Source organism: Trichosurus vulpecula, chromosome 1 (genome assembly GCF_011100635.1).
Source record: "Trichosurus vulpecula isolate mTriVul1 chromosome 1, mTriVul1.pri, whole genome shotgun sequence".
In the NCBI taxonomy this organism is placed as follows: domain Eukaryota; kingdom Metazoa; phylum Chordata; class Mammalia; order Diprotodontia; family Phalangeridae; genus Trichosurus; species Trichosurus vulpecula.
In genome coordinates, this window is record NC_050573.1 from 517,982,006 (window position 1) to 517,997,864 (window position 15,859).

At 40.9% G+C, this 15,859-nt stretch overlaps 1 protein-coding gene across 1 annotated transcript in view; it reads right to left on the reverse strand.

Annotated features, from left to right (window-relative positions):
• TRPM6 (transient receptor potential cation channel subfamily M member 6) overlaps positions 1 to 15,859 on the reverse strand; it is a 167,083-nt gene that overhangs the window by 134,768 nt on the left and 16,456 nt on the right. Inside the window, exon 5 of the mRNA XM_036748486.1 lies at positions 8,309 to 8,489. Coding sequence (XP_036604381.1) covers positions 8,309 to 8,489 — 181 coding nt within the window. The remainder of the gene's footprint in view (positions 1 to 8,308; positions 8,490 to 15,859) is intronic.

Consider the following 15,859-nt stretch of genomic DNA (forward strand, 5'->3'; position numbering starts at 1 on the left):
TCCCAGTGAGGTTAAAGCTGGGGAGCCTACTTCAGAAAGCCATGATAACTTGTAATGAAAGTACCTTTAACAAAACTGTGGCATGAGTCTATATGCTATAGCTGGTTCCAATCTGTTACCCACATGATGAAGAAAAGTCTCTTTAATGGGCTATGTAGTCAAGACTGGGGTACATTTAAAAAAAAGCAGTAGGTTCTTGGTTTGGGCACTTTTCCAGACTTGCTGGCATTGGAGAGGGAATCTGAGCTGCTAAGGGCCTCTGAGTAAAGGTGGAGCTTGGGACTCCTTCTCATTTGGAGCCAGCATGAAGCCCAGAGGGCATGGCCTTGCTCTTGTTTCTGACATCATTATCTTCCTTCTAGGAGAAGAAAAATAAAGATATTTATGACCTTGTAACCTTTGAAAGTTCAGGAGAACAAGCCACCAGGAAGTCCAAGAATAGGGTCCACAATGGGTTTTGCCACCAGCCAGTCCAGAATCAAGGCCCCAGGAAAAACCTTTGAGATCCAGCGCAGCAGCTGAGACTTAGATTCATCCAGGGGCCATGCCAAATTTGGACATGAAATTCAGTGGGACCAATCCTGTTAAATTTTTTAAAAATAGATCAAGGCTGAGCTTAATCTCCACGAAGACCAAGTTGTTATAAGAGAATGTCCTCAGATGTTGAGGAACGTGTTTGTCCTTCTTTTGTTGCTATATCTTCAAATTAAACATCATTTTGTAGAAGCTTATTGGTGTTAATTGGCTAAATGGTTAGATTACCAATGCACCCTGCCTTGCCTAGTTCACATCTGGACTACTATGTTAATTCCCAGTCATTCCATTTTAGGAAGGGCATTGGTCAATTGGAAAGCATCCACAGAAGAGTTATCAGGATGGAAAATAGTCTAGGATCATACTACATGAAGGTCAGCTGAATGAACTACAGATGTTTAGCCTGGAGAAACAAACACTTAATGGGGACATAATCTTTGGTTTTCAAATATGTGAAGGGCTTCCCAGTGGATAAAAAATTAGGCTTCTGCTTGGCCCCTGAGGGCAACAGTAGGAGCCGAGTAAAGTTGCAGAAAGATAAATTTAGGTTTAATGTAAGGAAAAATTTTGTGGCAAATTAGAGCTGTCCAGAATTAGAATGGGTTGCCCCAAGATACAGTGGGTTCCCTCTCATTAGAGATCTTGCAGAAAAAGCTAGAAGATTACTTCCTAGCTGTGTTATAGAGGGGCTTCATGTTCAGGTATGGCATCTAGATAGCACTTGAGCTACCTTTCAAATCTGAGAATCTTATTCTGGATCATTGTTTCTGGTATTTTGTTTTGTTTTGTTTCCAAATACAAGAATAGAACATAGATTCCAAAAATTCATTTTAGAATGACTTATATAATCTGCACAGCAGATGAAATAGCTTATTCATAACAGTCAGCTGAGCCTAATATTGAAAATGAGTTTATCGTCTATAACCATATAGCCAATGGTAGTAGATATAGCAATTTACTAGTTGGTTTGGGGTTTTTTTAAGTGTCACAGATAATGCGCAAAATCAGTAAAACAGATAGATAAGAATTAAAGTTTTCCATCTCTTTTTATAGTTTAAAAAATCAATGCTGATTTTAAAAACATTTTGAGAGTTTTAAGAAAATCGATCAATACGATGACTAACAGGACTGATAATGAAGCATGCTACCTACTTCCTGACAGAAAAGTGATGGTAGACTTAGAGAACAGAACAACACATATATTTTTGGACATGAGCAATGTGGAAATTTGTTTTGCTTGATTATGCATATTTATTACAATGGGTTTGTTTTTCTTTTTTTAACATTAAAGGCTTGGAGAGAGAAAAAATGATTTTTGCAAATTATAAAATAAAATGTAACTATAAATCAGCTTTTTACAATTTACAAGACTTTAAATGCTTACAATGAATTAAAGATTCTTCGAGCTCAAGGGAGCATTTGATATCACTCCAATTATGAGATTTAGAAGCTGTGATTTAATTCACTTTCTTATCTTAGTTCATTTCCTAGTTCATTTTTGATAGGTACTTCCCGCTGATCTCAACAAGTCCTTTTTACCTTCGAGGAAATTTTTCTTTAATGTCAACTCTATATTCCAGTGGGGTGACCTAAATTATTGAATTACTGCTCTCAAAGCCCAACAACTATTTTAAAATACTTTCCAGGAAACTGAAATTCCGTTCTTTCTCTCTACCATCCCTTCTGCTTCTGGGTTCTTTATCTATGCCAGGGGTTCTTAACTTTTTGTGTATCATGGACTTCTTTAGCAGTCTAGTGAAGACTACAGACCCATCCTCAGAAGAATATTTTTAAATAATTGAATAATCCCTATCCAAATGGTGTCTCAACAATGTCCTCCCACTCCCCAAATACACAAACTGAAAGAAAAGTCAGCAGACTGATTGTTACAGTCTTACTTACAGAGACCCCTCCCTCCAAAACATCCTGAGAAAGAGACAGGAGGCAGCATATGCCAGGCATATTGAATCACCACCACCATGATGACCATCTTGCCTTTGACTCTGATGGAAACAGCCAGGGACCCTGAGCCCAAGAACAACAATGCTTCCATATTAGTGCCCACAATCATCACCGTGGTAAGCAACCCCTGTGGACACATGCAACCTGGCAACTGCTTTTGCAGGTGCTAGGGTCACAGCTGCTAAAAGACCCAGAAAAGAAAGCTGTTGCCACCAAAGTGCCTGGCACTCTCAGATGATTCAACATCAGAAACCAAAATGATTTTATCAGCAGAAGTGACATTTATAAGACATTATCATCTGCTTTGCCTCTGGAACTTTCCATATGGGTTAGTTCCCCAATTAGAATGTGAGTCCCTCGAGCAGGTACTTAGTTTACTTATCTGTTTATATCCCCAAAGATTAGCATCATGCTTTGCACATAGTAGGCACATAGGATAAATGCTTTCTTCATTCATTCATGTCATCATAACTCAGCAACCACTCCTTCTTTTAAGAACATATCACCTCATGTTATTTTACTGTTCAGATCCTTTCTGCAGTGACATCTACTGATTTCCATATCAGTCTCCTTCCTTCCTCAACAACTTTCCACACCCCTGACTCCCGGTTTTCCTTTCCACTCTATTGTTTTTATTTCCATAATCACACTTTCTACATTCCAGGCAAACTGGACTCCACCTATTGCTTAAAGTTGAAAGGATCTCTTGTCTCTATGCTTTTACGAAGATCACCCCCATGGATTCCTGCAATCCATTTCCTTCTTTATCTTCCTCTGACTCAGGTCATGTGTTTCTTCCTCTATGAAGCTATCCTTGTCACTTAACCCCAAATTGTCCTGCCTTCTCCCCTCCAAAGAAAAAAAAAGAAGATATCCTTGATCCATATCCATCCTAATAAATTTTGCTAGGTCACTTTGTCTGGATCTCCTTTGCCCCATCACATTCTATCTTGTATTATACTTATCTGTGTACATGCCTTAATCCCCTTAGAAGACTATAATCTCCATGAGGGGAGGAACCACATCACCTTTCTTCTTTGTATTCTTAGTGATGAGGGCACAGTCTCTGGGAACCCCCTTGAATCTGGAATACAGTCTCTGGGAGCCCCCTTGAACTGTCCTTGAATCGTCCAACTGGATCTGGCCTTCCCCTAAGGCCACAAGCCTCACATTATCATTAGGCTCAAATCTCTACCTAGCCTCGCCCTTTATTGTCCAGCTACTTCCCCACCCTTGATATCAGCTACTTCCCACCCTTAATCCCATTACCCCACCTTAATCTCCTTAGACTTCCCCTCAAGACCCTCCCTAAACCCCTCCTCTGGTCACCCCAGACCACCCCTCAATCCCTCCCACAACCTTTGTGTATATAATCTCCATCTTGCCTCCATGAAGGGGGTCAGGTCCAATCTAGCTCAGATTGATCTGGCCCTCTTTCCTTACAGGCGTCGCAAGGGGTGGGATCTCTTGGGGCAGGCCTATTTGGCTAACTCTTAATAAACTATCTTTTCCCTTGGCTGAGAAAGCTTGAGTCGAATTCTTTCAGCAGGACCCGGTGTGTCAGTACTTTGGGGTGTCAAGCACCTCTCACCCCAAACCCTCATCATTTATGGTTCCCTGAACCAGGAAGAACTGCTAATCTCAAGTTCTTCTCTAGCCAAGACTGAAGGTATGTGAGCCTCCCCTTCTCCCAATCCCCCTCCTCACTCTCCAAGCATTTTGGAGGTGCTTCTCAGGCCTGACGCTATCAGGTGGTTCTCAGTCCAGTGGTCCCAGTGGGTCGGACAGCCAGGCAGTTGTCCTGTTCAACCTGACACTATCAGGTGGTTCTCGGTCCAGTGGTCATGTCGGAGGCCATGAACCTAAACATGGCTTCTGAGGCATGGAGGACATGGACAGATGTCCCATCCGGAAGCATGTGCCAGATCTTTTCAGTTGTTTCGGCGCTGGGAATTTGGGAAAGTTTCAGGTACCTTCTGTATATTTTGTTTTCTTGTTTTATTTTGTTTGTCTCCCGACAATTACTCCTAACTTCTCTTTTACTAAGGAGGAAGGAATTTCCAGCCGAAGGGACCCCTACTCAGGTTTTGGCCTCATGGCCTGCCTCTGCTGCAGACCCTGCAACATCTATCACCATGGGCCCTACCCCCAAGGCAATCCCTACTCAGGTTCCAGCCTCGGGCCCTGCCCACACGGCAATATCTCCTCCCCTAGCCCCTCTCTCTGAGGTAGAACTCACTTGGGTCTCTGGGGTGTCTTCCCCTCTGACCTCTATCGCTCCTCAGGTACTAGCTGATCTCCCCTGCCAGGCAGATGCCCTGGCCTTGCAGTCTAATCTACCTCAGCCCCAAGCTCCAGGTCCCACAGCGCCTTCAAGGCTTTTTCCCCTGAGGGAAATGCCTGCCTCCCCTGCTGGGACAAGGAGAGTGCATGTTCCATTCTCCATTTCAGATCTCATCCAAATTAAAGAAAAACTGGGGAGATACTCAGAAGATCCCACTAAGTTTACTGAGGGTTTTAGGGATCTGTCCCTACAATTTGAACTTTCTTGGTGTGATTTGCATATTCTTTTCTCTACCTGTTGTACCACTGAAGAGAAGAGGAGAATATGGGAACACACTCAAAAATTTGGGGACAGTTTGGTTAGCAATAACCCCATAAAATATCCCCCAGGAACAGCTGCTGTTCCCACTAGTGACCCAGGATGGAATTATCAAAGGAGTAAGGATAGAGAAAAGAGAGACCATATGGTAATTTGCCTGTTAGAAGGCCTAAGAACTGCATTTCAAAAGCAAATAAATTTTCAAAAAATTAGGGAGATTACTCAGGGAGAAAAAGGAAACCTTGCCCTTTTCCAAGCCCGGCTAGTAGAAGCTATTAAGAAGTATACAAATTTGGATCCTGATTCTATTGAAGGGGTGGCAATACTTAACATGTATTTCATTAATCAGTCTGCCCCAGATATTAGGAGGAAACTGCAGAAATTGGCAATGGGACCCCAAACACCTCAGGCCCAATTACTGGGTTTGGCCCTTGGTGTCTTCAACAATAGAGACCTGGTTGCAGCAGAGGAAAGAAAACGCAGAGAAAGAGCTAGAGACAGAGAACATGCTCAATTCTTGGCTGTTGCCATGGCCAGGAAAAGACCCAAGGAGCACCCCTCCAGGGAGACCCCTTGGAAGCCCATTGGCTTGGGCAGTGGGGAAACCTGCTTTCAATGCCACAAGGAGGGTCACTGGTCTAAGGAGTGCCCCTCTAGGGTGCCCCCCTGGAAGAAGCCTCCAGGATCCAGGCCCCCAGGACCATGCCCAGCATGTAACCAGGAGGGGCATTGGAGGAAGGACTGTCCCCAAGGCTGGAAAAGTGGTAGAGCCTCCTCCCAGTACCCTGTCCTCCAGTCTTCTCAAGACTCAGAAGGAGGGGAAAGCCTGGGGCTTGGCTGTGCTCCCACTTTCTCCACCTCTCTCGCGGAGCCCTGGGCAAAATCGAGGCAGAAGGTAAGGTTACCCACTTTATCACGGCTATGTTCTCTTGCTTTAACTTGTGGCTCTGGCCCCACATGCCCCTCGACCCATCAGGTCATGGGCATCAAGGATCTGTTGTCTGAACACTCCTTCTCTGGCCCTGCCCCCTTGGGAAGGGACCTGATGGTGAAATTGGGAAGCCAGTTTTCTATAGTTAAACCTCTTAACTCCCTTTTCCCTCTGTTTACCAGACCTCCCCATGTTCCCTCAGAGGTGTGGGAGAAGGTTGAGCCAATTGTTTGGGATCAGGGAATTCCTGGGCAAGCTACTTCTGACACCCTAGCCATAGTTCCCCTCCATAGCCTTCAATATCCAATTAAGTCCAAGGCTTGGGAGGGACTGCAACCATTAATTGCTACTCAAGGCCCTGACTCACTCCCTCTAGAGTGGGGCCCCTACCTAGCACAAGCTTCTGGGACTTTGAAAACTAAACTGACCACCACTCCAGCATTAGCTCTACCCAATCTAGAAAAACCTTTCACTCTCTATGTTGATGAAAGGAGAGGACAGGCCTTGGGAGTCCCAGCCCAGGCTTTAGGACCCAACCCCAGACCTGTTGCCTATTTTTCAAAGCAGTTAGACTCTGTGGCTACTGGATGGCCTGCATGCCTCAGGGCCATAGCTGCTACAGCCACTCTAATTGAGGAAGCCTCTAAACTTACACTTGGCCAGCCCCTGGAAGTTCTGACTCCACATAGAGTTCAGATCATACTGGAAGCAGATGGCCACCAGTGGCTGGCTAACCACAGGCTCACCACATATCAAACCTTGCTCTTAGACACCCCTGACCTAATTTGGATGTGCTACACACTCCTGAACCCCGAAGCAGTGTGGTACACAGACCAAGTGATTAGGGGAGCTAGGTATGAAATAGTCATCTTTAATTCCCACCAGGGATATTGTCCTTTCTCTGTACTCCTGTACTGTCTGTTTTGTTGTTTGCTTAACCTCCTTGCCAGGTTTGTCTCCTCCAGGCTCCAAGCCATCAACTTCCAGATGACTGTGTACCCCTTGAACTGGACCCATCAAGCCAGCTCTACACCCCTTGCCAGCAGGAAGCAGTTTCAGAAGCTGAGATCTTCGTCCCTGACTCCAAAAGAATTTGGGTCCTATTTGTTTGAGGGTGGAATGATGAGGGCACAGTCTCTGGGAACCCCCTTGAATCTGGAATACAGTCTCTGGGAGCCCCCTTGAACTGTCCTTGAATCGTCCAACTGGATCTGGCCTTCCCCTAAGGCCACAAGCCTCACATTATCATTAGGCTCAAATCTCTACCTAGCCTTGCCCTTTATTGTCCAGCTACTTCCCCACCCTTGATATCAGCTACTTCCCACCCTTAATCCCATTACCCCACCTTAATCTCCTTAGACTTCCCCTCAAGACCCTCCCTAAACCCCTCCTCTGGTCACCCCAGACCACCCCTCAATCCCTCCCACAACCTTTGTGTATATAATCTCCATCTTGCCTCCATGAAGGGGGTCAGGTCCAATCTAGCTCAGATTGATCTGGCCCTCTTTCCTTACAGGCATCGCAAGGGGTGGGATCTCTTGGGGCAGGCCTACTTGGCTAACTCTTAATAAACTTTATCTTTTCCCTTGGCTGAGAAAGCTTGAGTTGAATTCTTTTGGCAGGACCCGGTGTGTCAGTACTTTGGGGTGTCGAGCACCTCTCACCCCAAACCCTCATCATTAGCACCAAGAAGCATGCAGTCCACACTTAATAAGTGATCCTTGAACTGGATTGCTTAGAAATGACTGGAAATTCTAATACTTATACTTCAGCCACTACTCTATTCTTCCACAGAAGATTTCCTGCAGAACTTTAGAAAAGAAAGATCTTTTGTCCCCCAATCAAATGGGTGCAAGGAACTCTCCTTCATTAGAGACAAGCTTGTCTAAATAAAAGCATCTAGCCATGAGGCAATGAGCTCTCCCACTTCACATCTGGGAGAGCTCACTGTACCTTGGATTATGTTTGTCCTTTGTTTTCGAAGAGGACCATGGCATCTAGGAAATGATCACGTGACTTGTGGTTGACTTTGATCCAAGTGAGGGAGGGCTGACCTTAGATATTCTTAGGTACAAAAGAGGAGATTCTGCTCCTTACTATATCAGGGATCACTTGAAGTAGGATAGATACCATCTCTAAACATGCCTCCTAAAAATCTACCTGTAACTATCCTTTTTATAATCAACCTTTCTCTTTGTGTTAGAGTACTAAAAAAATAAATAAATAAATAAGGTTACTCTTGATTCAAGCTGACTAAAATCTTAGTATTATTAACAAACCTTGGCATGGTAGCTATGTTCTCCATCTTGGAAGTTAATAGTGCCAAAGGTATCTGTAGGACTTTTCTTTGTGTGTTTTTCCACAGACCATTCTTCCTCTTCATGGCCCTCCGTAGTTGAAGAGGCAGCCCCGTGATACGCCATCCCATGGTGGTCTCCAATCAATCGTCCACAATAGCACCTAAAATTAAAGCAAATTGTATTATATAGAATCAGTGATAACACATTATGCAATTTTTTCCAAATTTTACTTATATTTTATGGATGATGCACAGTGAATATTGATAAAATCAACTACCTAGAGTTTTACGACTAACTAGATAAACCATTTAAGCTCGAGGCCTGTACCCTCAACTGTAAAATGAAGGTGCTCTACTAGAATACCTACAAGGTCCCACAGTACTCTAAAACTCAATGATTCTTAAGATTTTTTTTGTTTTGTTTTTTTATTTTTTTATTTTTTTTTATTTTTAAGATTTAAATTGATACTCCAGATCTATTCCTTCCACCTTCACTGTTTTATAAGTATTAAATCTTGATTAAATAAAAATAGGAGGACATTTCTTTATCTATTAATGAGTAATACTAGAAGATAAGGTACTAAGAGAAAAACAACCCTGATGACTAAATAAATAAGGGGACTGGCTAAATAAATCAGAGTCCTTAATGAAGGAATTAAGGACACAGATCTAGATCTAGATAGTTCTAGTCATCTGTAGAACTAAAGTCGGGGAGGATAATAAATAATCCATAAATAGAATAAAAATGTATACCAGAAGAGTGGATGTCTCATTTTTACATGATAAATATCTACATATATATATGTATATACATACACACACACATATACACAACCAGGAAGAAGTTTGTTGGTGGTGCTTAGTCATGTCTGACTCTTCATGACCCTGTGGACCAACTGTCCACAGGGTTTTCTTGGCAAAGATACTGGAGTTCTGTTGTGTTTTTTACCCCAATTTTATGAGGGCAGAGGTTAAATGACTTGCCCAAGGTCACACAGCTAGTAAGCACCTGAGGTCAGATTTGAATCCTGGTCTTTCTCACTCCAGGTGCAGTGCTCTTATTCACTGCACCACTTAGCTGCCCAGAAAGAAATTATGGAAAATTAAATTACATTATCAGAAAATGGAAAGCCATAGACTGTGGATGTGCATGAGAATAACATGAGAGAATTTATATTAAATAAGCCAAAGGAAAGGGCAAATAAGTCATGGCAACTTTGAACTTTGAATGTTGATTCAAAATTAAAGCGCAAACTAAAATCAATAGATAAAAACTAAGGGAATTTTATGATTCAAAATCTTGTTATCTTAGAGGCCTGATATTTCAGGACATAAAAGCCAACTGTGATTACCTGAAGGTAAATACTGTTTAAAATTCTACAGAGTTCTATTATTCTAGTTATCAGACTATATAAAGCACCTCTCACATTGATTCGGTCATATGTTTTCCTTTAACCTCTTCCGTTACCATGGAACAGCAACATTGGCTGTTGAGATAAAGATGGTGAGGTCCAGGCAACATAGTGTAGTGGAGAGAGCACTGGATTCTGAATGAGAAGGGCTCAATTTGACCTCTGGGACTGACTAGTTAGGTGGCCTTGGGCTAACTTTTCATCTCTCTGAGCTTCAGTTTCGTCACTATTAAAAAGAGAGAAATAATTCTGGAAATACTTTCCTCACAGGACTTAATTCATGAGGAAAGAGCTTTGTAAGACTCAAGGCAAGCATTTATTAAACACTTATTATGTTCCAGCTATTGTGTTAGGCACTTGCAATACAAAGACAAATGAAACAGTCCTTGCCCTCAAGAAGCTTCTAGTCTACCAGGAGAGACCTCATGTACGTATCTTGTATCCATATATAAGTGGATATAAAATAAGTAGGTGCAAAATATATGCAAAAAAGTACAAGGTTATTTTGTGAAAGGCAGCCCTAACAGGTAGGTGGATCAGGAGAGCCTTCATGTAGAAAAGGGCACCTGAGGCAAGCTATGAGCACCAGGCCTGGAATCAGGAAGACTCATCTTCCTGAGTTCAAATCTGGCTCCAGACACCTACTAGCTGTGTGATCTTGGGCAAGTCGCTCAACCCTGTTTGCCTTAGTTTATTCATCTGGAAAATGAGCTGGAGGAGGAAATGGCAAACCACTCTAGTATCTTTGCCAAGAAAAGCACAAATGGGGTCACCAAGAGCTGGATAGAACTCAAACAACTGAACAACAACAACAAAGGGATTCCAAGAGACAGGTAAGGAGAGGGAGCATTCCAGGCATGGGGAACAGCTTGTACAAAGACACAGAGATGGAGGATGCAATGTAATCTGTCATATACAGCAGAAAAGGGGAGGGAAGGGAGGGAGGGAGGGAGAGGGGGAGGAAAGAAGGGGGGAAGGAAGGGAGGGTGGGAGGGAGGAAGGAAGGAAAGGAAGGAAAAGAAAGAAAGGAAGGAACAGAAAGAAAGGAAAAGGAAGGAATAGAAAGGAAAGAAGGAAGAAAGGAACAGAAAGGAAGGAAAAGGAAGGAAGAAATGGAAAGAAGGAAGGAAGGAACAGAAAGGAAAGAAGGAAGGAAGGAAAAGAAAGAAAGAAAGAGAAAGGGAGGGAGGAAGGGAGGAACAGAGGGAGGGAAGGAAAAGAAAGAAAGGAAGGAAAAGGAAAGAAGGAACAGAAAGAAAAGAAGGAAGGAAGGGAAAGAGAAAGAAAGAAAGAAAGGAAGGAAGGAAGGAAGGAAGGAAGGAAGGAAGAAAGAAAGAAAAGAAGGAAGGAAGGAAGGAAGAAAGAAAAGAAAAGAAAAGAAACAGCCACTTTGATCAGCTACAGCCAGTTGTAAAAGGCTATGAATGACAGAGGAGTTTGCATAAAGTATATTTAAAATAAATAAAATATATATAAAATTAAAAAATAAAGTTAAAACAAGGGCAGTTAAATGCTGCTAAGGATGAATCTCAGTAGGGGTGAAATTTTAAAAGACTAGCCCAGAACAACAAAGTTTACAATGACATGAGGTTGGGAAGGAATATTACAAAAAGTTTAGTTAGCCAGGTTGAGGTCAAGGAGAAAGTGTTTATTTAATAGAGGCTGGATGAAGTGAAGAGAATAAGCCCTTATATAGTGCCATATACTATATGCCAGGCACTTAGCTAAGGATTGCTTCCTGAGGACTGCTGACACAATGATGACAAATTATGTCATTTCTCCTTTGGCAGCCAGCTTCTCTACAATGGACACCTCCTATTTTGTTTCTGGTTTGTTTTGTTTTGTTTTTCTAGGGAGGAAATAAGCATTCAATAAGTACCCACTATGTGTCAGGCAACGCTAAACACTTCTCACATGTTGTCTCATTTGGGTCTCACAACAACCCTGAGGGATAGATGCTACTATCAGCTCCATCTTACAAATGGGGACACTGAGGCAGGTAGCAGTTAAGTGACCCGCCCAGAGTCACATGGCCAATGAGTGTCTGAAGTCAAATTTGAACTCAGATCTTCTTGATTCCAGGCCCAGTCAGTGCTCTATCCATCATGCCACCAGGGCACTCCTCTATCAAGGAGAATGGTCTTCAGATTGGGAAATACTAAATAAGAAAACTAAAAGGGATATAATATAAAGAGGAGGAAAGCACTTAACTCTCCTGAAGAAGTTTAAAAAAAAACACTGAAGGAAATCTCTCTTGGGGTACTATAAATACTTTGCAATTGTGATTTCTAATTGGTTATGTCTGAGAAATGTGGAAAATGTCAGAATGTCTGGGCCAGAGGCAAGCAAATGGTCTCATGATTTTCAAAAAAAAAAAAAAGGGGGGGGTTTAAACTATTATAGTCATTGAGCTTAACTTTAATATCTGGCAAAATTTTACTGTCGAAAATGTCAACAAAGGGATTTTTTTTTAATCTTCCTCTTTACCTCAACACAGCTAACAAAGCTGTCTGTAATCTTTATCCTAAACCTCAAGTCATGCTAAGCTTGACTGTGCCTGACTAGTCTTCTCGTATTTACCCTTAAAAGTAATTGCCTGCTCTGATTTATATCTTCTTGGGTGGGTCTGAGTTGACAGAAAGGGAAGTGGTGATTACCACGAGCCAGTGTAGGTTCAACAGGGACAAGTACAGTTTGGCTAACTTCATTTCCTTTTATGCCACTCTCAAGACTGTTGGATTAGAAGAATGCCATGTGCATTCTACTTATTTCACCTAACTTTTCTGCTAAGTTCAAGTCACTAGGCCCCAGCATCTTGAAAGAATTGGTAGATATCGATCTTTGAAAGATAACGGAGAAAGGGAGAGATGACACACTTGACAAAAACTGGAAAAAAACGGACATAAGAGTGGCATCTTCAAACCACAGGCCAGTGAACTTGAATTTAATATCTTATAAGGTTCTAGGACAAATTACTATAAATATGGCTAGTATTCCTGTAGAAATGAAAATGGCGATACCCAAGAGGCAGCATGGTTTGATCCGTAATAGGTAATAATTATTAGACACGATCAAATGTTTAAACTTAATTATTTTTCTTTCTCTCATGGGAGGGTTCAACATGGTGGAGGGAGGAAAATGACTGTGACATGAAGACAAAGGGTATCAATAAAATATATATTTTAAGATAAAGATCAAAGAACAGCCAGTGCCAAACTAAGTTGATTTTCTTTTCTGATAAGGTTACTAGATTGTCAGAAAATGCTGCAGATATAACTGTCCTGGTCTTTGGCAAAAATTTTGTCAGGATCTTTCATACCATTCCTATGGGCGAGATGGCAAAATATGATTGGTAGATTTAGAACTAATTGAATGACAAAACACAGAAAGTAGCCCTTGATGGTTGAAAATTTTTTTTCTAAACATTTTTCATCAAAATGAGTTCTGCCTACCACCAGAGAACTAATGAATTCTAAGTGCAGACTTAAGCATACTTTTTTCACTTTATTTTTCTTTTTTTCTTTTGGCAAGGCAATCAGGGTTAAGTGAGTTGCCCAGGATCACATAGCTAGTAAGATTTGAACTTAGGTCCTCCTGACTCCAGGGCCTGTGCTCTATACACTATGCCACCTAGCTGCCTCTTGTTTTTTTTTTTTTTTGTTTTTTGTTTTTTTTTGCAACATGGCTAATATGGAAATGTTTTGCATAACTTCACATGAATAATTGATATCATATTGTTTGCCTTCTTGGTGGGCGGGAAAAGAGCTAAAGGGAAGGAAAAAATTTGGAAACACAAAATGTAAAAAAAGAATGTTAAAAATAAACATTTTTATCAGTGATTCAGATAAAGATGTATGTGACATGCTTATCAAATTTGCAGATGACAGAAACAGGATTCAAAAATATCCCCTTAGCAGAAACACATATGACCAAAGGCCATTCCCAAAAAAGAGTGGTCAAAAGATATGAACAAAGAGTTCTCAAAATAAGAATTCCAAACTATTAACAATCATACGAAAGAATGCTTCAAATCATTAGCGATAAAAATATAACCCAAAATAAATCTGAGGTTTCACCTCCCACCCAGCTAAGTGGCAAAGATGACAAAAGGGAATAGTCTTCTCTGTTGGAAAGGTTATAGAATAGCAGGCAAATTAATGCACTGTTGGTGGAACTGGTGAATTAGCTGGTGAACTGATACATGCTCTCCTTTCTGGAAAGCAATTTGAAATTACTGAATTAAAATGACTAAAACGTCCATACTCTTTGACGCAATCCCATTGCAAGGTGTATGTTCCCAAGAAGGTTGCTGAAGAAAAGAAAGACTCCATATACACCAAAATGTTAACAGCAATACTTTTTGTAATAGCCAAGAACTGCAAACAATGTAGATGTTCATTGATTGGAGAATGGCTACACAAAACATGGTACATAAATATAACAGACTACTACTGTGATATAAAATGTTGAACATAATTAGTACAGAGAAGCATGGAAAGATCTACATGAATCAATACAAAGTGAAGTATACAGAACCAGGGAAACAATATACAGAATGACTACGGATAAATGGAAAGAAGAAACACAAAACATTCAAAAGTCGATGTTATGAAATTGTGAAGAATAAATTGGGTCCCAAAGAAGAGATAGGAGACTTTTCTTTCAGAGGCGTGAATTCATGGGTGTGAAACATCAGTAGAAACACTGATAGATAGATAGATAGACAGACAGAAAGACAGACAGACAGAGATAGAAAGATAGAGTCAGAAAGATAGACAGAAAAATTGATTAGATAGATGGATAGATAGAAAGACAGACAGATAGATACATAGAAAGAAAGATAGACAGATAGATAGATAGATAGATAGATAGATAGATAGATAGATAGATAGATAGACAGATAGATAGACAGACAGATTGGCTTTGTTAAATTCTTTTCTTCCTCTTTTGTTTTAAATTCTTTGTCATAAGGGATGGATCTCTGAAAGGCTAAAAGGGGAAGCATAGGCAAACTAAAAACAAAAGACATCAATAAAAATATTTTTAAAGAATGTTAAAAAGGAGGTAACCTTCAAGATGGCAGGAACTCCCTTTTTTTTCTATTTATAACTCTGGTGTTTGGTTCAGTGCTTCCCATAAACAAAGTGCTTAAGAAATTATTTTTCATCCAAAAAAATTTTCATTAGGCTAAACCTAAAAAGATAAAATTTAATGAGATTAAATGTAAAGTTTTCACTTGGATTAAAAAAAATAACTTCAGTAGAATGAAATTAGAGAAATTCAGCTACACAGCAGTAAATTATCATCATCACATTTATGTAGCACATGAAGGTTTTTAAAGTACTGTCTATATGTTACCTCATTTGATCCTTATGAAAACTCCATGAGGTAAGTGCTATTATTATACCAATTTTACAGCTGAGGTCAATGAGGCTAAGAGAGATTTGAGTGAATTGCCCTGAGTTAAAATAAACTGCCCTGAGCTAGTAAATACCTGAGATTTGAAAGAATCCAGTCTTCCTGACTCTAATAAATCTAGTACTCTATCCACTGATTTCTGGGAAAGATCTAGAGGGAATTTAGTGGATTACAAATTCTTATGAGTCAGCTACGATAAAGGAGTCCTTATCCCTCCCCCAAAAAAAACACAACTAAAGCGATGTTAGATTATATTAAGGGAAGCATGATGCGCAAAATTAAAGGATTGTTCTACCATGTTCTTCTATCAGACCTCATCTAGAGTACTGTGTTCAATTCTCTGGTACCCCATTTTGGGAAGGACCTTGACAGTAGGGAGAGCACCCAGAGGATACTACAAAGACTTGTGAGTGGGGCAGCTAGGTGGCGCAGTAAGTAGAGCACCAGCCCTGGAGTCAGGAGGACCTGAGTTCAAATCCGGCCTCAGACACTTGACACACTTACTAGCTGTGTGACCTTGGGCAAGTCACTTAACCCCAATTGCCCTGCCTTCCCCCTTCAAAAAAAAAAAAAAAAGAATGTAAAAAGACTTGTGATCATGTCATGGAACCTGTAAATGTTTGATCTAAAGAAAAGAAGACAGAGGAGACATGAGAGAACTTTCTTCAAGTATTTGAAGGCCTGTCATTTGGAAAAGAGAT